The 21,981-nt window shown below is 40.6% G+C and overlaps 1 protein-coding gene across 1 annotated transcript in view; it reads right to left on the bottom strand.

The window, feature by feature from the left end:
- Nucleotides 1-7,632: 7,632 nt before the first annotated feature.
- Nucleotides 7,633-21,981, bottom strand: part of LOC311244008 (inositol 1,4,5-trisphosphate-gated calcium channel ITPR3-like) — a 122,329-nt gene continuing 107,980 nt past the window's right edge. Inside the window, exons 37-42 of the mRNA XM_084333417.1 lie at nucleotides 20,768-20,869; nucleotides 20,334-20,452; nucleotides 20,056-20,221; nucleotides 19,133-19,293; nucleotides 18,510-18,671; nucleotides 7,633-9,596 (exon numbers count right to left, since the gene is read on the bottom strand). Coding sequence (XP_084189543.1) covers nucleotides 9,480-9,596; nucleotides 18,510-18,671; nucleotides 19,133-19,293; nucleotides 20,056-20,221; nucleotides 20,334-20,452; nucleotides 20,768-20,869 — 827 coding nt within the window. The 3' untranslated portion in view covers nucleotides 7,633-9,479. The remainder of the gene's footprint in view (nucleotides 9,597-18,509; nucleotides 18,672-19,132; nucleotides 19,294-20,055; nucleotides 20,222-20,333; nucleotides 20,453-20,767; nucleotides 20,870-21,981) is intronic.

The raw sequence follows: 21,981 nt of genomic DNA, 5'->3' as shown, positions 1-21,981 counted from the left end.
CTCCAGTGTGTCTGTTAGGGAACAGTACTGGTTCTCCAGTGTGTCTGTTAGGGAACAGTACTGGTTCTCCAGTGTGTCTGTTAGGGAACAGTACTGGTTCTCCAGTGTGTCTGTTAGAGAACAGTACTGGTTCTCCAGTGTGTCTGTTAGAGAACAGCACTGGTTCTCCAGTGTGTCTGTTAGAGAACAGTACTGGTTCTCCAGTGTGTCTGTTAGGGAACAGTACTGGTTCTCCAGTGTGTCTGTTAGAGAACAGTACTGGTTCTCCAGTGTGTCTGTTAGGGAACAGTACTGGTTCTCCAGTGTGTCTGTTAGGGAACAGTACTGGTTCTCCAGTGTGTCTATTAGAGAACAGTACTGGTTATCCAGTGTGTCTGTTAGGGAACAGTACTGGTTCTCCAGTGTGTCTGTTAGGGAACAGTACTGGTTCTCCAGTGTGTCTGTTAGGGAACAGTACGGGTTCTCCAGTGTGTCTGTTAGGGAACAGTACTGGTTCTCCAGTGTGTCTGTTAGGGAACAGTACTGGTTCTCCAGTGTGTCTGTTAGGGAACAATACTGGTTCTCCAGTGTGTCTGTTAGATAATTGGTTCTCCAGTGTGTCTGTTAGGGAACAGTACTGGTTCTCCAGTGTGTCTGTTAGAGAACAGTACTGGTTCTCCAGTGTGTCTGTTAGAGAACAGTACTGGTTCTCCAGTTCAACATGGGAGAATGTGAAAAGACACACAACATCATGTTTATAATATTTGTAGCAATAGTGAATAATTACAGTCTAGAATCTTCTTTTAATAACTATTCAAGTTAATAGCTTGAAACATGAAAGTAAATATTTTATGTTAAAGGTCCCCTATTGTCCTTTTCCAGTGTTTTGCATTGTTTTCAAGCAATGTGTGGTTGTACCAACACTGACAAAATATGAAATCTGTACCAATTGCAGTTTCTGCAGTTCAGCTGAGACAAGAACTCCCCCCACTGAAACAAGCCATTGTAAGAGGTGTAAGAGGTGCTGATCTGCATACCTCAGCCACTACTGTTGTCGTAGCCACTGCCCACAATCAACTGTGATTCGAGGAAGTTAGCATAACGTTGAAATTATGAGCAAAACGGGCAAGCGGTATTGCACTAGTTTCCTAATGATATCGTGCTCCACAAGCAATGGGCCAAGTTCTGTTAGGAATGGGGGTGGTGAGGGAAGGAGAGGAGAACCCAGTTTGCGGACAGGAATGGAAGGAGGCAGAGACGGCAGGATAACGTGTAGATAAGGACTTTACTAGTACAACTACACGATACAAAAAGAACATAAACACTTAAAAGAACACTTACTTAGAACGAATAACAACAGTGCAAGGACGACGAGGACAGGAACAAGGGGAAACCGGCGGTATGATGCCACAATGAAGGACAAACCCACACTTAAATACCAGACTAATTTCTTATTGACAACAGCTGGCAAGCCAGTCCAAAACAGAGAAACAACCAACTAGACACAAAAGCATTATAACAATAAGACAACCAGACAGGAGAACAACATCACACAAGGGAAGGGAAAGTCAACAACAACACACACAATGAAACCATATCAATCATATTAATCATATTAGTCAACATAGGTATGATAGCCTGCACCATCTGAATCATCTGATGGTGCCCACTAGAGGGCGGCATGAGATTGTTGGAGGGAGGTAGGAGACCACTGTTCACATTGTGACCGTTACAAGTTAGTTTTTGGATTTTTGCAAAGACGACATTGAGAACTGACCTGAATCATAATGCAATTGAAACGGTATGGGTTGAAATTTTGTTCGAAAGGGCTAAGACTGTACTAGTCGGCACAATCAACAGACCACCACAACAGAGTGGCTTTTATGATACACTGGATGGGTGTTTAGCTGGGGTTGAAGATGTAGAAACAATTCTGATTGGGGACTGGAACACGGATATGCAACGAAAAGAAGCACCCGTTTCCAAGTCCTTCAGCAGGTTTTGTGATCTGCCAGCTAATCACCCAACCCACAAGAGTGTGTGATTCAACACAAACTACCATTGATCTCATTCTGACCTCTGATAAGTCCAGGATCTCCAATAAAGGGGTTATAGCATGCGCGTTAAGCGATCATTATATGATATTCTGTACTCGCAAAAAGCTAAAACAAAAGGCTGTCTGTCACAAAACAGTCACATCTAGGGACCTCAAAACCTACTCTAGTGAGGCCTTTAACCAAGAACTGGAGAGCCTAGACTGGTCAGATGAGCTCAGTGGTACACTAGTTGAAGAAACATGGCTTGGATTCAAAACCAAATTCTCAACAATACTAAACAACATGGCCCCCCTAAGAATCACCAGGGTTAAAAACCGTGCTGAGCCATGGATGCACTCAGAGATACTGACCGCTATGAAAACCAGAGACAAAAAATGCTCTGAACTTCATAAAAGTCAGTCAGAGCTTGCCAAAAGCTCAAACAGTGACCTCCAAGCCCACGTGGTTGAACTCAAATTACAAAGGAACAGGCTAAGAAACTATGTAAACACCATGATCAAATCGGCTAAAAAAGTTTTCATCAATGACAAAACTGAGGAAAACAAAAACAAACCCTGTGAACTTAGGAAATTACTCAACAACCAACTAAGCTGCAGTAAAAAACTAAAAACCAGATTTTCAAACATCAACATAAGGACAGAAAACACCCTCATCACAGACAAGCTGGAGGTGGCCAATTACTTAAACATTTTATTTTCTTTACAAACATAGCCACAACACTGGAACCTCTTAACAGGCGCCCCCAAAATTGGCCATTTTAGTTTTCGTTTTTGAGGACTGCATACTTGTTTTGCAAACCAAAATACTATACTTTATACTTATACCACATGCATGAGCCTGGTCTCTTTTGAAAGATGACATTCTGAAGTTCCTGATACAATAAGGAAAACTCACCTTTAGTGGTAATGAAATAGAATAACATAGGTCTGAACCTGAGTTGTAGAAAAACAACTAAAGTTTTTCTGTAGTAGTAAGTAGTCCAGAAGTAGTATTTCCCCAGAAATTTGTATGGCCTGAGATCCATAGCCTGAAGTCTTATGTAGTACATGTCCAAATTTCATAAAGATCCGTTCAGAAATGTGTGATTAGGAGTGATTTTGGTAAACTGTGTACAAAAGAAAAGCTCTGTTTTCTCATAGACTTCAATTCATTCGGCGGTTTTTCTCTTCCTGTTTTCGCTCGTAACTTTTCACCTAGATCCCTGATTCGTACATCCCCAGCTGGGATATCATTGGAAAGCCACACTCATTGGCTACAACGCTGTCCAATAATTTTCGAGATTGCCAAATGATTGACGGAACTAGAGCCCCATGAGTCGGGAGTAGTATTTGCGCAATACCGTGTACTTTGCGCAAGCCTCAAATATCGGCATGTAACTCGAGAACCGCTGAACGGATTTTGTCACCTTAATGGGCTATCGACAGGCAACAAATGGGTCTTTAATTCTATATTGTATTACAAAATATGCACACCGAGCCACTAGTGGTCGCCAAAGTGCCGGTGGGCAAATCATCCCCAAGAGGGCCCAAATGTGGGCCCTTGCAAGGTAAGAGGTCATTAAACTACCCTCCCTAGTGGTCCGCAAAGACGACTTCAAACTCAAAATGGTAACAACAGATGAGGTGCTCAAAAAACTGAGCGCCCTCCAACCTAACAAAGCCACTGGCCATGACAATATCCCCTCCAAATTCCTCAGAGACTCAGCAGCCGCCATCACCCCAGTCATCACCCACATAATAAACCTCTCCATAAAACAGGGATATGTCCCCAAAGACTTCAAAATTGCAAGAGTGACCCCCCTGCACAATAAAGGCAGCAAATTAGACCCAGGCAACTACCACCCTGTTTCTATTCTTACCTCCATCTCGACAGAGTGCAGTGCAATCTACAGTACAATCAGCAGCGTATTAAAAGGATATAGTGAAGAGGTACGTTTTTAGCAATTTAAAAAAAAAATTTATAGATCTAGCTTCCCTAACGTCCATAGGTAGTGTGTTCCATAACTTTGGTGCATAGTTTGCAAAGGCAAACCCCCCCCCCCCCCCGATTCACTTTAGGCTGTGGTTTGGAACCTTCAATAGACCAGTAGTAGATGATAGCAATGTTCTAGAAGGCACATAGTTGACTAGATAATTTGCGATGTAGCTTGGTCCTGTTCCATTTAGTGCTTTGTATATAAGGAGGAGGACCTTGAAATTGATTGTAAATGTTACCGGAAGCCAGTGTAGGGTAGCTAATACTGGACTGATGTGGTCTCTCCTCTTGGTTCTAGTTAGTAGCCTAGCTGCCAAGTTTTGAATGAGTTGGAGTCGTTCTGTGTTATTTTTTTGGAGGCCGGTGAGGAGTGCATTACAGTAGTCTTACTAATAGGGTCTTTATACCTGTATCACTGTACATTAATACTACAACTCTGTACATGCATCTGATGAGCACTATTACTCGGTAGTATTTATATATTTTATACCCAGTTTAATCACCTGTGCATTGTATGTTACCATTGCACTTTACTGTTACATTTGTACTCTGGTTAGATGCCAAACTTATTTTCATTGTAATGTACTTTAATGTGCTGTATATTGACAATAAATGTGAATGTGTGTAATTTTGTCGCAAATTGCTTCCGCGCTACCTAAACCTGTTTACACATTTGTGCTGTGCTGCCCTATAAGGAGCTGGTGGGGCGTTTCTGTATGCAAATTCAGATGTAGAGAACATGCTTTCAGTTTCAGAATGAGACGTTCTTCATTCAGGGGATCGCAGCTGAGACCACTTTGGCCATTTAATGTACGAACACCTTTTCACACGTTCAGGAATCCGGAGGAGATTTCCTCTTACAAACTTCTTACAAGGTTTTTTATGAGGAAACTTAAGAGAATGTTCGAGAATGAGGTCCAATGGCAGGAGTCTGTAGCTAGCATGAGTGAGCACCCAGAGGAAACCCACACAAAACACAGAGAACATGCAAACTCAACACAGAAAGGCCTCACCATCGGGGGTTCGAAGCCAGGACCTTCTAGCTGTGAGGAAACAGTGCTAACCACTGTGAACCCAGGACCTTCTCGCTGCAAGAAAACAGTGCTGACCACTATGAACCCAGGACCTTCTAGCTGTGAGGAAACAGTGCTGACCACTATGAACCCAGGACCTTCTAGCTGTGAGGAAACAGTGCTGACCACTGTGAACCCAGGACCTTCTTGCTGCAAGGAAACAGTGCTGACCACTGTGAACCCAGGACCTTCTCGCTGCAAGGAAACAGTGCTGATCACTGTGAACCCAGGACCTTCTAGCTGTGAGGAAACAGTGCTGACCACTATGAACCCAGGACCTTTTTGCTGCAAGGAAACAGTGCTGAGCACTGTTCTAGTGCCAATTATACACTGGACTTTTCCCCAGAACAATGTGTTCTTAGGAGGAAATATACACTAAAACTGAAACATTGAAACCAATACTAGTGGAATTCTCTGAAACAACATCTAGACCTTGTGACACTAAATTAGATTAGATTCAAATATATTGTCATCATACAGCAGAACTATAGTACAACATAAAGAGGTTTGGCATCCAATCAGAGTGCAAATGTAAACAGTAAAGTGCAGTAGTAATAAACAATGTACAGATGATAAAACTGGGTATAAAATATACTACTGAATAATAGTGCTAATCAGATGTATGTACAGGGTTGTAGTATTGATATGTACAGTGATATGACAGGTATAAAGACACTATGGTAGTAAGTCATACTGGCCAGTTTAACTAGTAAGAGTAGGTAAGGGATATGTACAGATATTGATATAGTATCTACAGATATGTAACACTTATTATATACAGGTATATTCAGACAGATGTGGATATATATGCAGTAAATATAAATACACACATGTGTATACAGCACTATGGACCCACCTCACAAACAGCTACACACAAATTAGTGTTGTAGCGCCCTCTTCTGGGCCAAACTATAATTACAAACAAAGCTGGTTTGTGAATGAATGAATGAATGAAAACTTTATTTAACAGATTGCAGAATGGGTACAATACAGTACGGCTCAATACATACAATTGTTAAGGGGATGCAGACCTGAGAAAGACGTTTGTCTTGTTTCCATCAGGGTCCCCCATTTTCAATTCATATAGACATTTATGACATACACAACATACATGACATTTATGGCATAGGGACATATAGGTATTTAGTACTGATACATTTGTGACATAACGGTATTCAAATATACAGTACTGTTACCCTTAGATCCTGACAGAGTATATACATATGATGGGGAGGGGACTGTACATTAGGAGGGGGTGGGTGGGTGGGAGGGAAATATACATACGGCGGGGAGGGAATATATACATGCGGTGGTGAGGAGACTGTCTATTAGGAGGTGGTGGGGGTTTTGGGCATTTACGGTGGCCAGTTTCGAATTGCAGCCTCCCGTAGGTGCTCTTTAAGAGCGGTTTTGAATGTGGGCAGGGATTCACATTCCTTTACAGCTTTGGGTAGGGCGTTCCACATTGTTGTGGCATAATTGCGAAACGTGTTTAGTCCCTTGTTTGAGCCGAATCTGGGTTTAACATGATTTGTTGAGCTTCCTCTGGTGTAGTGGTTGTGGTATTCACTGACCTTTGGGAAGTATTTTGACATGTACATGGGCACCCCGGTCGTATAGTGTATCTTGTAGACCAGGCCCATTGCAAGTTGCTGTACTCTGTCGTCTACTCTAAGCCATCCTAGGTTGGCAAAGTGGGCAGGGGTGAGGTGGGTTCTGGGGTTCAGGTCAAGTAGTAGTCTGACCAGTTTGTTTTGTGATGTTTGTAATTTTGTTTTAAGCGCCTTTGAGGTGCTTTGGTACCATGAGGTGCACGCATAGTCATAGTACCATTGAATGAGTGCTCCTGCCAGAGTCTTCAGGGTATTCTTGTTTACCAGAGAGGAGATCCGGTACAAGAATCTAGTTCGTTGGTTGACTTTTTTTATTACATTGGATGCCATTTTGTCACAGGAAAGATTTGCCTCTAGGATGGAACCCAGGTAGGTAATTTCGTCTTTCCTTGTGACAATATTGTCACCCACTGTAACTGAGAATCCGTCGGTCTTGCTGAGTTTGTTATTTGAACCGAAGAGAATGGACTCTGTTTTGCCCATGTGTAATGATAGTTTGTTATCAGCAAGCCATATGCAGATTTTGCCTAGTTCCGTGCTGAGGGTTTTTTCAACCTGCAATTTGTTCTTGTCAGAGACCAGCAGGGCTGAGTCGTCCGCAAACAGGAACAAGTTGCAGTCACAGGCTGACGACATGTCATTTGCATAAATTAGGAAGAGTAGCGGTCCTAGTATGCTTCCTTGTCTCAGGACGTCTCTCTCTGCTTTTCTCTTGTATGTGTTATATGATACCATATAATTGCATCTATTCTCTCGCTGCATGCAAATTGTGTTTGCAACTAAGGCCAGCTCAGAAATCACAGCAGGTGTCATATAGAGCTGTGTGTGTGTGTGCGTGTGGGGGGGGGCAGTGTGCAGGGAGAATAAGCTAACATAATAAAGAGACATTCAGCCCAGTCAGAAATAGTTGACATTCTATTTATTATAATTCCCACTCTGCATTTGCAAAGACAATTATGTTTTTCATTAGTCATAATATTAATAATAATTCCATTAATCTCTGCACTGTAATAGCAACCTGTCCTGTGTGTACGCACGCACGCAAAACCAACACACACACACAATTTGCCCATTTGCTTTTTATTAGCTTTTAGTTATTTTACTGTGATGACCAACTGGAGGATCACTGACTTTTCTGGATTACTGCCACTTAGTGGAACGAGTGATGGGGATCAGTCACCTCATTGCAGAATAAATCGGAGCCTCTAGGTCAGGGGTCAGGAACCTTTTTGACTGGGAGAGCCATAAAAGCCAAATATTTCTAAATATATTTCATTGAGAGCCATATAGTATTTTTAACGTATAATAAATTAAATATGTCTTACTTTTAATGCGACTTCTGGTGCTGCATGGTTTTGCTGATGGCCTTGTAATCTGGTTCATACGTGGTGAGGTTGAGCTTCATGCAGGCGTTGAGGCTTCCATCAGTTAAACGTGAGCGTAGGTTGGTCTTAATGTTCTTCATATGCGAGAATGACTGCCCACATGCATATGTAGAGCCAAACATGGTCAATACGGCAATACTCACGCTGCATTGTGTGGTATGTCACAGGAAGCTCGTTCCAAGTTTTAAGAATCAGCTGGTCTTCAGGTTGAAGATTTTAAATTTCTGTCCACTTGTGTTCCCTCGCCAGCTCTGCTTGCTATATCTTCAGCTACAGATACTATTAGCTGTATCTTCAAAACTAATTTCTGTTTACTTTAAAATGACAGTATTATTAAGAAATATCACAAGTATAAATTTTTTTTTTTTTTTTTTTACTCAAACATTTCTGGGAGCCATATGCTGTCACCAGAAGAGCCATAATATATGGCTCGCGAGCCATAGGTTCCCGACCCCTGCTCTAGGTGGTGGTAGACACATGAGAACAGTCAATCACCCCTGTACCGATATTGAAATTATGAATCTCTTATCGACCTAATTTTGCCCATATAATGTTGTTATGTATGTTAGGTGAGTGCATTTCTCCATTGTGAACACTGTTACATTTGGTTCCATTTAATTCAACTGAATGTGCAACAACAACACATGTTGACAGACAACCATGTTGACAAACATTACAAACATGTTGACAGACAAACATGTTGACAAACAGAAATTACAAACATGTCAACAGACAAACATGTTGACAGACAAACATTACAAACATGTTGACAGACAAACATTACAAACATGTCAACAGACAAACATTACAAACATGTTGACAAACAAATATTACAGAGGGCCAACATGTTTGAGAATGTCCTATTGTTTATCGTTACCAAAGTAAATGTGATGAGAGATACAGAGATACAGTAGTCACCAGCCCTGTTACAACTCATTGAGGACCATTTCCCACAAACACACCTCTCATTAGACCATGACTCAGACTGATGAGGTCACATACCTGTCCTAGTGGTTTTCTTATACAGCAGTATAGGAGTGGATCGGTGACATGTACAGTAGATCAGTGAATCTGTTTATCTAGTGGTTTTCTTATACAGTGGTATAGGAGTTGATCTATCGGTATGTCTATGATATGTACACTAGATCAGTGGATCAATATCTATCTCTATTTATCTAGTAGTTTCCTCTAGCAGCATTGAGAGGCAGTTGGGATTCTATTCCAATGGTTTGAAGGCAAATGGTGTCTAGTAACTATCTACTTCATTACTATACTGTACATGTAGCTGGTAATTCCCTCCAAGGGCATTAGGGTGCAGTGCCTAGCAGGCTATCCTCACCACAACAGATTGCACATCAGTCTCATTAACAGGTTATACAGTACATCTACAGTCTATCCTTATGTTTTGTACATCTGATGATTCCCTCCAGCGGCACTAGGGGGCAGCGCAGTGCCCGCTCCTGACTGAACATCAACGAAGCCCATCCTCTGCCTCCTCTTCCTCTGCTCCGTCATCTACAGGAAACGGGAAACACGAGATGATGACTACTTAAAGTAAAAAGATCCTCTCAAATTAAAGCTGTCATTCCTGGCACATTATCTTCTCACATTTATCCACCTGACGGGGAGTGTCAAATCATAGTTCTCACACATTTACCATATAATATAATTAAACATTTACATAACACATATTTGTATTTTATACTGTATATATTAGGGATGAGCCGAATCCGAATATGAATTTGGGAAAGCACAGATAATGAGATGGACACAGATATTTGTATTACACAGATATTAATATTATTATTTGGAGCATTCTTTTTATTTTATGTTATGAGTTCCATTGACACAGCACACTCCAACAGCCCTGTTTCCCACAGAAATATTAGTAATCATATTTTAATAATAATAATAATAGATCAAATTTCTATAGCGCCTTTCATAGAACCAAAGGTCGCTTCACAATCAGGACAAAAAATAGGGCTAGGGAAGTAAGGGAGAAAAAGGGGGATGAGGGTAGGTAAGGGATAATGGACCTAATCTAATCTAACTGATGGGGAAAAGCCTTGGTGAAGAGGTGTGTTTTAAGAGCAGTTTTGAAGGTGTCCAGGGTTGGGGCGTTGCGAATTTCGGGAGGCAGAGAGTTCCAGAGGGTAGGGGACGCCACGCTGAAGGCTCTGTCCCCGAAAGTCCGTAACCTGGTGCAAGGGATGGAGAGGAGACCTAGATCAGAGGATCGTAGGTTCCGGGATAGAGTGTGCTGGTGGAGGAGATCAGACAGGTATCGGGGGGCGAGGGCATGGAGGGACTTGTAGGTGAGGAGCAGGAGTTTGAAAGTGATGCGGAACTTGACTGGGAGCCAGTGGAGGTGGATAAGGGTGGGGGTGATGTGCTGCCAGGGCTTGGTGTGAGTGAGAACCCTGGCAGCTGAGTTCTGAACATACTGGAGCCTGTCCAGGGCTTTGCTGGGTACCCCAAACAGGACTCCGTTACACTAGTCCAACCGGGAGGTGTTAAATGAGTGGATCAGGGTCTCAGCCACAGAATCTGAGTGTGAGGGTCAGAGACGGGAGATGTTTTTGAGGTGGTAGAAGGCAGACTTGGTGACGGATTTGGGAGTGAAATGAAAGTGTGGAGTCGGGTGACGCCCAGGTTACGGACTTCGAGAGACGGGGAGATGGAACAGCCGTCAACGTGGAGGAGGAGATCTCCAACATTCCGGAGCAGTGCCTTGGGGGCCACAACCATGAGCTCTGTCTTTTTGCTGTTCAGTTTCAGTAATTTGGTTGACATCCAGGTTTTTATGGCGTGGAGGCAGTTGACTACGGACTGTGGGGGGAGCTGGGAGGATGGTGAGGTGCTGATATAGAGCTGAGTATCATCAGCATAGCAGTGAAAGTTGAGTCCGTAGTGACGTATAATCTGACCGAGGGGGAGCATGTAAATGGTGAATAGTAGGGGACCCAGCACGGAGCCTTGGGGGACACCGTGGTTGACTGGGGCCGGGGGGGAGGATGAGCCGTTGACGCTGACAAACTGAGATCTATTTGTGAGATATGAATGAAACCAAGACAGAGTTGTACCGGTGATGCCAAAGTTGTCGGAGAGGCATTTGAGGAGGACTGAGTGGGATATTGTATCGAACGCCACGGAGAGGTAGAGAAGGATGAGGAGGCTGATGTGTCCGGAGTCTGCAGCAAGGAGGAGGTCATTAGTGATCTTGATGAGGGCGGTCTCTGTGCTGTGATGTGCTCGGTAGGCTGACTGAAGGGGTTCGTAGAGCTCATGGTTGGACAGATGTTGATGAAGCTAGTTGTGTGTCAAAAGAGATGGTGTTTTCTCGAGATGCACAGCGAGACGCACAGCATGCTCCTCACATCTCTTAGGTTATGTGAAGAGCAGCCTTCAATTACGCCAATTCCAGGAATATATATATATATATATATATATATATATATATATATATATATATATATATATATATATATATATATATATATATATATATATATATATATATATATATATATATATATATATATATATATTAGAGCTGGGCCGTTAACGGCGCTAACGTGCTGCGTTAACGCGAGACTAATACCGCGCGATAATATAATTGACGCCGTTAATCTTTTTTTTTTTTTTTAACCTTTATTTACCCAGGGTAGGTTCGCTGAGCACATAATGCTCTTTTTCAGGAACGTCCTGCTTCACATTCACACAGTTCCATTCACACCTGGGAGCTGCCCAGTACAACCACAGTTGACACAGTTGACACCATTGGCCACTGAGCAACTCCACTGGAGCAGTTGGGGGTTAAGTGCCTTGCTCAAGGGCACTTCAGCGGTTGGTGTTCCTGCCGGTCCCGGGGATTGAACCGGCAACCTTCGGGTCACAAACTTCTCTAACCTTTAGGCCACCGCTGCCCCACAGACTGAACTGAATTGAGTGACCTGACTGGTTTATGGGAGTTTAACACACATGCTGGACTGAAAATTAATTATTTGTTTTATGAAATGTTTGCTTATGATTTGAATTGAATCCAATACATGGACATTTTGATTTTGAATTGAGCATGACTCTTGAGTGGTTTTTGAATTTATGAAAAGGTAATTGATTGTTACATTTGAGCAAACTAACCTATGATTTAGCTTTCTCAGTAATCTAGGCCTACTATTAATTAAATTATTTGTCTACCTTTATGTGGCGCAGTCTTATGCCCGAGCTATAGGCCTAATTAACCAATTAAAAAGATAATTTGATTTGCATTGGCAGGGTTTGGCCCTGTCTGGCGCCCAACGGGAAAAATATTATAGGCACTATAAGTAGACACCGCTACATAAAACAAGCTGGTCTGCCTGAGTGACTGGTGGAAGAAGGAGAAATAGAGATTGGACTGATTGAGTCAAGCCATGTCACATAGTTCAAGTTTGAAATGCTTCTTTCTGTTTTGCTCCTGAGAGTGTGCTAGATACTGTACTGTTCTGTACTGGTAATATTATTTATTTGTGTTAACTTCTGAATAAAACAATTTATTAAACACAAGTACATCTTATTGAACATTATTTTGATATTTCACTACCAATTATCATAGCAAAACAGCTTTTTCAAACAGTCTGTAATGCATTTTGGAAACGGGAGATGGGCTCATGGTGTAATGGGCCACCTGGCCTGAGAAACGTAAGGAGGAAAGAAAAAGTAAGGACTTACTTCTGGTCATTATTTGGGTAGAACACACATATTTTGAATGCCTTCGGCAGACTTTAGTTTTTTGTTTTGAGCCATTTTAATAATCTAGATTAAATCCAGGATTGCAGATAGATTAATCTAGATTTAAAAATAATAATCTAGGCCCACCTCTAGTATATATATATATATATATATATATATATATATATATATATATATATATATATATATATATATATATATATATATATATATATATATATAAATTGTCATGGATTGTTCTGGTATGACAAATCGCAAATGCAGTTACTGGTAACAGGGATACTGACGCACATTCCGATACTGACGCTTTTAAACTTTAAAAGCTTAAACTCTTTCTGCTCTACAGAGCTCTTTTTGTTTTCAGAACATCACACAAATATTAGATTCCATTAGATTGGATTAGATTTTATTGTTGGAGAACAACTAAATCTTATGGGCAGCCTACATATCAGTCTACAAGCTGCTTCAATAGAACACACCTGATTTAGCAGGGGAGGGAAGGTGGGGTGCGAGCAAGGCCTGCTGTTCTACACTCTCTACCTCCGGGCACCCTTCAAAAAACTCACACCTTTCTTCCTAGTGATGGAAACTTCAATCTCATTAAAACATATCATTTTCATGTATTGTTAAAAAAAAATTTCATGAATATCATTATTCAGTCCTCACCATACATATCAAATATTTATAAATTTTCCGGATAAAATTATAATTTTTTTGTTATGGTTAGGGTTAAGGTTAGGGTTAGTGTTAGGGAACCCTAACCATAACCATAACCCCCTAACCCTAACCCTAAAGAAAATAATGGTTAAAATCCTGAATAAATGCACAAACTACCTCTTGGAGGCCACATCCATCCTTTTATCATGTTACTTATGAGTCAGTCTCATTTTAAACTGTACAGGCTGTGTATTAAAAAAATTTGTTTAACATGGGAGTCAACCTGTTCATTTCTGCGTCTAGGGTGGAAGGTGTATAAAAAACGTGCTTAATAGTGATTTTTGAAAAAAAAAAAAAACATGGATTATTGTAATGTGACTCAAAGATGGGATACTGAGCTACTTTCCTGGCATATACATAAAATATAGCCAACGCTGGGGAGCTCCCGTAGCTCACCGCATATCTCGGTGCTATTTCTGCGTCGGGGAAAACCGTGCTCATCACGGATCTGGGGTACACGAGTTCGATTCCCAGACCCGCCGTATTTTCTCAGAGTGTCTTCCCCTGCTCTACATCCCATTTCAACCTGTTTCTGTCGGTCATGCTTGAACAGAAAAGCAATAAACACTAAAAAATAAAGTAAAAAAAAATAAATATATAGCCAACGCTATCCACAAACACAAGTGGAAAAAAGGCTATTTGACGAGAATTTGCGACAAAGGTGCCCGGAGGGTTAACAAAAAGGGTGCTATAATCATCTATACTAGGCTGTGAAAAAAGAACAAAATAATTAAAATAAATAAAACAGGCAAAAAAGTAAATGTATACTATACTACATATTTTTTTCAATCCCCTAGTCATTGAGTGACAGAGCTGGAGCTCGACCGAGTGACGAGGATACATTTATTGAAAATGCCTGGGGGGGCAGGTGGCGCACGGAGATTACGTTCGTCACCAACACCGGGAGACACTGGATTCGCCTGTTCTAATCCAGCTCCCGGCGTTGCTATCAGCTTGGCTGGCCTCTCACACTGATACAATTGGCTGTATCAGGGGGTGGGAAAGCTGAAGGGTGGGTCCTGGGCGTTGTGGACAGCGACCCCTACAGTTCGGTCGGGGCGCCTGCTCAGCAAGGGTTGGAACTAAGGAGAGATAGTGTGGCCTCCCACACGCTACACTCTCCCCGGTGAGAACCTGCGCGGCCAGGTTGGCCTGCCCCAGGCTGCACATGCGTCGGAGGAAAGCATGTGACAGTCTCCGGTCTCCCGGACCAACAGTAGGGGAAAGTACGCAACAACTAGGAAGGAAATCGGGAAAAAAGGAGGGGAAGAAAGATAAAAAAAAAAAAAAAAAAAATGCCTAGGGGTCATTTGACCCATTGTTCGCTGTGCTAGTGTTAAAGGAATCCACGTTAAATCTGGCAAATGTATTTTCTGTGCAATTGTTGTGCTTTCAAAGCATCAAATTGATTTAATATTTGGCATATCATTATTTCATACTGTACTTGTTATGTGTACTTGTGCTGTCTTTCTTTTTATTTGTAACTAAACTAAGTTTTTTGACCCATTCCTTTAACTGAGGTCGGAGCTCCCGTGCACGGGAGAACAATATAGGCTCCAAAAGGTGTGAAACACTTCCTCATCTCGGCGGAGAGGATTTTTCATTAATACCGAAAATGTTGCATGATTCAGAATTAGGTAAAGAAAATTGATATTCGCAATTTCTAGTGCTTTGAAATGTTCTCTATCTCTATGTTTCCTTATTTGCTAAATGTAATACGACTTGTAAATGGGTTAATTATTGTTAACTTGTCCGGCTTTATGATTTCCCTTGCTGTCTAAGGAACTACACTTGAGTCGTAGGGGAGGGGCTCAGAGGGTTAATCTCATGTTCAGTTGTTAATTTGATTACATTTCTTCCCATCTTGTAATGTACAATTGTTGGAATATTTATAATAAGAACACAAAAACAAAGTGTGTAATTTTTTTTTAAATTACTTCTGGTATAAACCACACCCACTTCTTGTTTTCTATCTGAATACAGATACAGATATAGATAATTTTTATGGTTGAACAGATTTAGATACATAAACAGATAATGACGTCTCTCCGCACACACATATATACACACACACACACACATATATATATATATATATATATATATATATATATATATATATATATATATATATATACATACACACCAATTGTATCTGCCTGTATATATTTATATATACAAATTGTATCTGTCTATAATATAGACAGATACAATTTATATTATATATGTAAATACACACACATACACAAACGAGTGAGTTGGGAAGTCAGTGTGGTAATGTTAGAGACCTTTCTGTCTGTCTGTATATATTTACTGTATATATTTGTATATATTTAACTATTCCTTTAGCTCAGTGAGTTGGGAGGTCAGCATGGTAACACCCTTCATGTTAGAGACCTTTCTGTCTGTCTGTATATATTTACTGTATATATTTGTATATATTTAACTATTCCTTTAGCTCAGTGAGTTGGGAGGTCAGCATGGTAACACCCTTCATGTTAGAGACCTTTCTGTCTGTCTGTATATATTTACTGTATATATTTGTATATATTTAACTATTCCTTTAGCTCAGTGAGTTGGGAGGTCAGCATGGTAACACCCTTCATGTTAGAGGCTAGTCTGCCTGTCTGTATTTGTTTATTATTTGTTTATTAGCAAAGGATCCCCATTAGCTGACGCCAAGACGTCAACTAGTCTTCCTGGGGTCCGAGACAACATTAAAACATTACAACATATACATTGCAATTAAAACATAATACAATTAAAACATAGCAAGACATACCAACCAAGGAAACACAACATAGCAAGACGTACCAACCGAGGAAACACAACAACATTAACACACAAACAAATTATATCTAAATATATACATCAACGGTAACATATTGCATAACTCAACATTATCAATATTGGCTCACATGTAAGATTTAAATTTATTTTTGAAGCTTGCTACACCTCTTATGTCACGTATGTCACTTGGAAGATAATTCCATGCCCTGATAGCCCTATATAAAACTGTTCTTTGCATACTGTTAGTATTTGCATGGGGTAGAATAATCTGCCCTCTACTTGCCCCTCTGGTAAAATGCATGTGCACATTTGAGCTGTAAATTATTTTATCCATGATATATTTAGGACTGTGGGTTGTGATCACTTTATGAAAACAAATTAATAAGTTGGCAGAAAGTATTTTCTCAACACTCCGCCAACTAAGACGTTCATGCATTTGAACAACACTAGTCCTATATGAACAACCAAGAACAGTCTTGCTGCCTTATTTTGTACCACTTGTAACCTATTTAGCAACTGTTTTGAAGCAGAATCCCACACTAGAGAACAGTAATCCAAGTGGCACAAAACCAAAGCACAAACAATCTGATTAAACAATGCAAATGGAAGGAATGGTGCACATTTCCTGGCAGTAGCAACAGCTCTACCCATTTTAAAAACAGTTTTGTTTATGTGATCAGACCATGATAAAGTACTATCAAGCCAAAGGCCTAGAAGCTTTGTTTTTTCAACCTGCTGTATAGGTTGACCTGCGATTTGTAGAACCAATGTAGGTTTATGTGCCAATCTTTGATTGGTCCCAAAAAGCATACAAACAGTTTTTGATATGTTAAGCACCAGCTTATTTGTTTTTATCCAGTCATATAAAATGTCCAATTCACCAGCCAAAACCTGATTAAGCTCAGAGTTTGTAGCTGCAGCATAATAAAGGGTTGAATCATCAGCATATAAAGTCAGACTAGCCTGATGAATAGAAAAAGGCATATCATTAGTAAAAATAGAGAATAAGAGGGGCCCCAGGCAACTCCCCTGTGGGACACCGCATTCTAACCCTCTACTGCCTGACAAAGCACCATTAAAATAGACCCTCTGAGACCTCGAGGACAAATAACTCCTGAAAAATAAAATTGCTGAGTTATTAAAACCATAGCAGATGAGTTTTTGTATTAAAAGATTGTGATCGATCACATCAAATGCGGCACTGAAGTCTAACATAATAGCACCCACCAGCATTGAACTATCGATAGCTGAAAGCCAACTATCAGACATTTTTGTCAAAGCAGTAGGCCTACTGGTCAAATGACCGGCCCTGTATGCATGTTGGTGTACAGTTGTTATGTCATTAGCTGAAAAGTAGGCCTGGACTTGCTCAGACACAATCTTTTCCAGTAATTTACTGAGAACAGGTCAAATGCTAATAGGCCTACTGTTGGGACCTCCAAAAGGTAATTTAGCATCTTTAGGAAGTGGAATGATCTTTCCCTCCTTCCATAACAAAGGACACATGCCACTGATTAAACACCTATTAAAAATGTGACAGATTGGTGCAGAGATATGAGACGCAGCTATTCTCAACTATTTGCTATCCAGGTGGTCATTACCAGTGGATTTAGAGACTGGTAGAGAGCGCAATAGCCTATCCACAGTCACAATATCCACCTGTTGGAATTCAAAAACACAGTTTTTATCCTTCATAATGTGTTCTTTTATCAACACCTCAGAGTTGCTATTGACAATATTATACATTCCCTGCCTAAGCTTGGACACCTTGTTTACAAAATAGTCATTAAAATAATCAGCAATGTGAAGAGGCTTAGTCAGATAAATACCACCATCTGATTCCACAAACGAAGCCAGGGCAGATTTTTTACCCATGATTTCATTCAGTACATTCCAGAGTTTTTTACTGTCCCTACTGCTTTCTCAGATTTTCTGCTTATAATAGGTTCTCTTACTTAATCTGTTAATTTTAGTAACCTGGTTTCTTAATTTATAGTAATGATTTCTATCTTCAATTAGACCTGATAAAAACTATATATGTATGCATATTTACTGTATATATGTGTATATATTTACCTGTTCCTTTAGCTCAGTGAGTTGGGAGGTCAGCATGGTAACACCCTTCATGTTAGAGGCTAGTCTGCCTGTCTGTATGCATATATTTACTGTATATAATGTGTATATATTTACCTGTTCCTTTAGCTCAGTGAGTTGGGAGGTCAGAGTGGTGACGACCTTCATCGTGGAGACCAGTCTGTCTTGTAACATCCTCATCTCGTTTTGTTCCCCGTCGCAGTCGGTTACCACCAGAGACATGGCCTGCATCCTGGGAAACCAGTCCAGATTCATACTCTGAAGAGAAAACAAGTTCACATGGCAGTTTTACCAGTGGCTAAAAAATACACAGCATTGTCTCTACATATATATTCATATTACATGTGTGTGTGTGTGTGTGTACAGGTCCATGGTGTGTACCTTGATCATCAGAGCTACATAGCTGTCTGTCTGTCTGTCTGTCTGTCTGTCTGTGTGTGTGTGTGTGTGTGTGTGTGTGTGTGTGTGTGTGTGTGTGTGTGTGTGTGTGTGTGTGTGTGTGTGTGTGTGTGTGTGTGTGTGTGTGTGTGTGTGTGTGTGTGTGTGTGTGTGTGTAGGTGTGTGTAGGTGTGTGTGTGTGTGTGTGTGTGTGTGTGTGTGTGTGTGTGTGTGTGTGTGTGTGTGTGTGTGTGTGTGTGTGTGTGTGTGTGTGTGTGTGTGTGTGTGTGTGTGTGTGTGTGTGTGTGTGTGTGTGTGTGTGTGTGTGTGTGTGTGTGTACCTTGATCATCAGAGCTACATAGCTCTCTGGTCCGGTGTAGTCCGTCTTGTTTTTCTCTCTCACCAAGACAATGAAGTACAGGTAGTTCCAGATGTTGTGTTCTAGTTTAAAATGCTCTTCAAATGACACTGTCTTATTGTCAAACTTATCTCTCTCCAAGCCTAGATAGATAGATAGATAGATAGATAGATAGATAGATAGATATAGATAGATAGATAGATAGATAGATAGATAGATAGATAGATAGATAGATAGATAGATAGATAGATAGATAGATAGATAGATAGATAGATAGATAGATAGATAGATAGATAGATAGATAGATAGATAGAAAGAAAAGAAAGAAAGAAGAAAGAAAGAAAGAAAGAAAGAAAGAAAGAAAGAAAGAAAGAAAGAAAGAAAGAAAGAAAGAAAGAAAGAAAGAAAGAAAGAAAGAAAGAAAGAAAGAAAGAAAAGAAAGAAGAAGACAGAGATAGATAGATAGAGAGATAGATAGATAGATAGATAGATAGAAAGAAGAAGAAAGAAAGAAAGAAAGAAAGAAAGAAAGAAAGAAAGAAAGAAAGAAAGAAAGAAAGAAAGAAAGAAAGAAAGAAAGAAAGAAAGAAAGAAAGAAAGAAAGAAAGAAAGAAAGAAAGAAAGAAAGAAAGAAAGAAAGAAAGAAAGAAAGAAAGATTGGATAGATAGACAGAAAGACAGACAGCGAGATAGATAGATAGATAGATATATAGATAGATAGATAGATAGATAGATAGATAGATAGATAGATAGATAGATAGATAGATAGATAGATAGATAGATAGATAGATAGATAGATAGATAGATAGATAGATAGATAATCACTCTACTCACCACATATAAATCAGGTGGTTTTAGCTATAGTTAATTAATTAGTTAGTTAGTTAGTTAATCACTCTACTCACCACATATAAAGCAGGTGGTTTTCAGAACCTCTTCTTTCTTCTGCTTCTCACTCCTCAGGTCAGCGAAGGTGTCGATGATGACCCCAAAGATCAGATTCAGCACAATGATGATGACGATGAAGTAGAACAGCAGGTCAAACACCACTCTGGCTGGAAACATTGGCTCCTACACACACGCGTGCGCGCACACACACATTATGAGCGCCAAAGTAAAATACTGAATATCACGTATTGTTAATTGATTGATTGATTGAATGATTGATTACTAGCGTCCATACATTCTTTGATGGTCTTCGGAGCACATCGCCCACCCCTCCCCCGTTCCTCAGGCCGTGGTTCAACACCGTCACAATACACATCAGCAGAGTGTCACAAGCACGCTCTGTATTAGGCTCATCTGGAACAGAAACACACATACAATGACAGACTCATCATCCTTATTCTCAGCTCTATCTCTATTTATCTACTGCTCTATGTGTCTGTCTGTCTGTCTGTCTGTCTGTCTGTCTGTCTGTCTGTCTGTCTGTCTGTCTGTCTGTCTGTCTGTCTGTCTGTCTGTCTGTCTGTCTGTCTGTCTGTCTGTCTGTCTGTCTGTCTGTCTGTCTGTCTGTCTATCTATCTATCTATCTATCTATCTATCTATCTATCTATCTATCTATCTATCTATCTATCTATCTATCTATCTATCTATCTATCTATCTATTTATCTTACCCTCCTCTACATCAGTAACAGCAGTAGTCTCTGAGGTGCAGGTGACTCCGTCAGAAGAGCAGGAGTTGATGAAGTCCTGAGAAGCTTCCGTCTGAGCAGGATCTGGAAATGAGGACACAAACGGTTAAGAATGAGGGGTTAAGGCTAAGGGTTTAAGGTTTGGCGTTAAGGCTAGGGGTTACTGCTAGGGGTTTAAGGTTAGGCATTAAGGCTAGGGGTTAATGCCAGGGGCTTAAGGTTAGGGGTTAATGCTAGGGGTTTAAGGTTATGGGTTACTGCTAGGGGTTTAAGGTTAGGGGTTAATGCCAGGGGTTTAAGGTTATGGGTTACTGCTAGGGGTTTAAGGTTAGGGGTTAATGCCAGGGGTTTAAGGTTATTGGTTACTGCTAGGGGTTTAAGGTTAGGGGTTAATGCCAGGGGTTTAAGGTTAGGGGTTAATGCTAGGGGTTTAAGGTTATGGGTTACTGCTAGGGGTTTAAGGTTAGGGGTTAATGCCAGGGGTTTAAGGTTATTGGTTACTGCTAGGGGTTTAAGGTTAGGGGTTAATGCCAGGGGTTTAAGGTTATGGGTTACTGCTAGGGGTTTAAGGTTAGGGGTTAATGCTAGGGGTTTAAGGTTATGGGTTACTGCTAGGGGTTTAAGGTTAGGGGTTAATGCTAGGGGTTTAAGGTTATGGGTTACTGCTAGGGGTTTAAGGTTAGGGGTTAATGCCAGGGGTTTAAGGTTATGGGTTACTGCTAGGGGTTTAAGGTTATGGGTTACTGCTAGGGGTTTAAGGTTAGGGGCTACTGCTAGGGGTTTAAGGTTAGGGGTTAATGTCAGGGGTTTAAGGTTATGGGTTACTGCTAGGGGTTTAAGGTTAGGGGTTAATGTCAGGGGTTTAAGGTTATGGGTTACTGCTATGGATTTAAGGTTAGAGGTTAATGGCAGTGGTTTTTAAAAAATGGCCATTTGGAGACCCTGTGTCTCCAAACGCTATAACTCTTGAACGCTTCAACGTACAGTCAAAATCTTGGGCTCTAATGAACTATCTTCAGATTTGATCAGATTCACTCTCAATATTACTGAAACAGAGTAAGTGAAGCATAAACGCATCCCATTGACAAACAAAGCACAGGCCCCCCCCCCTTCGAGCCCCAAACTAACGAAATTAATATTTACTGTATGAAGAATAATCTCAGAACGAAGCATTTGAAATACATGGCTTTCGAGTC

Source organism: Notolepis coatsorum, assembly GCF_963971535.1.
Source record: "Notolepis coatsorum genome assembly, chromosome: 17".
NCBI classification, from domain to species: Eukaryota; Metazoa; Chordata; class Actinopteri; order Aulopiformes; family Paralepididae; genus Notolepis; species Notolepis coatsorum.
This window is presented reverse-complemented; position numbering and strand designations above follow the sequence as displayed.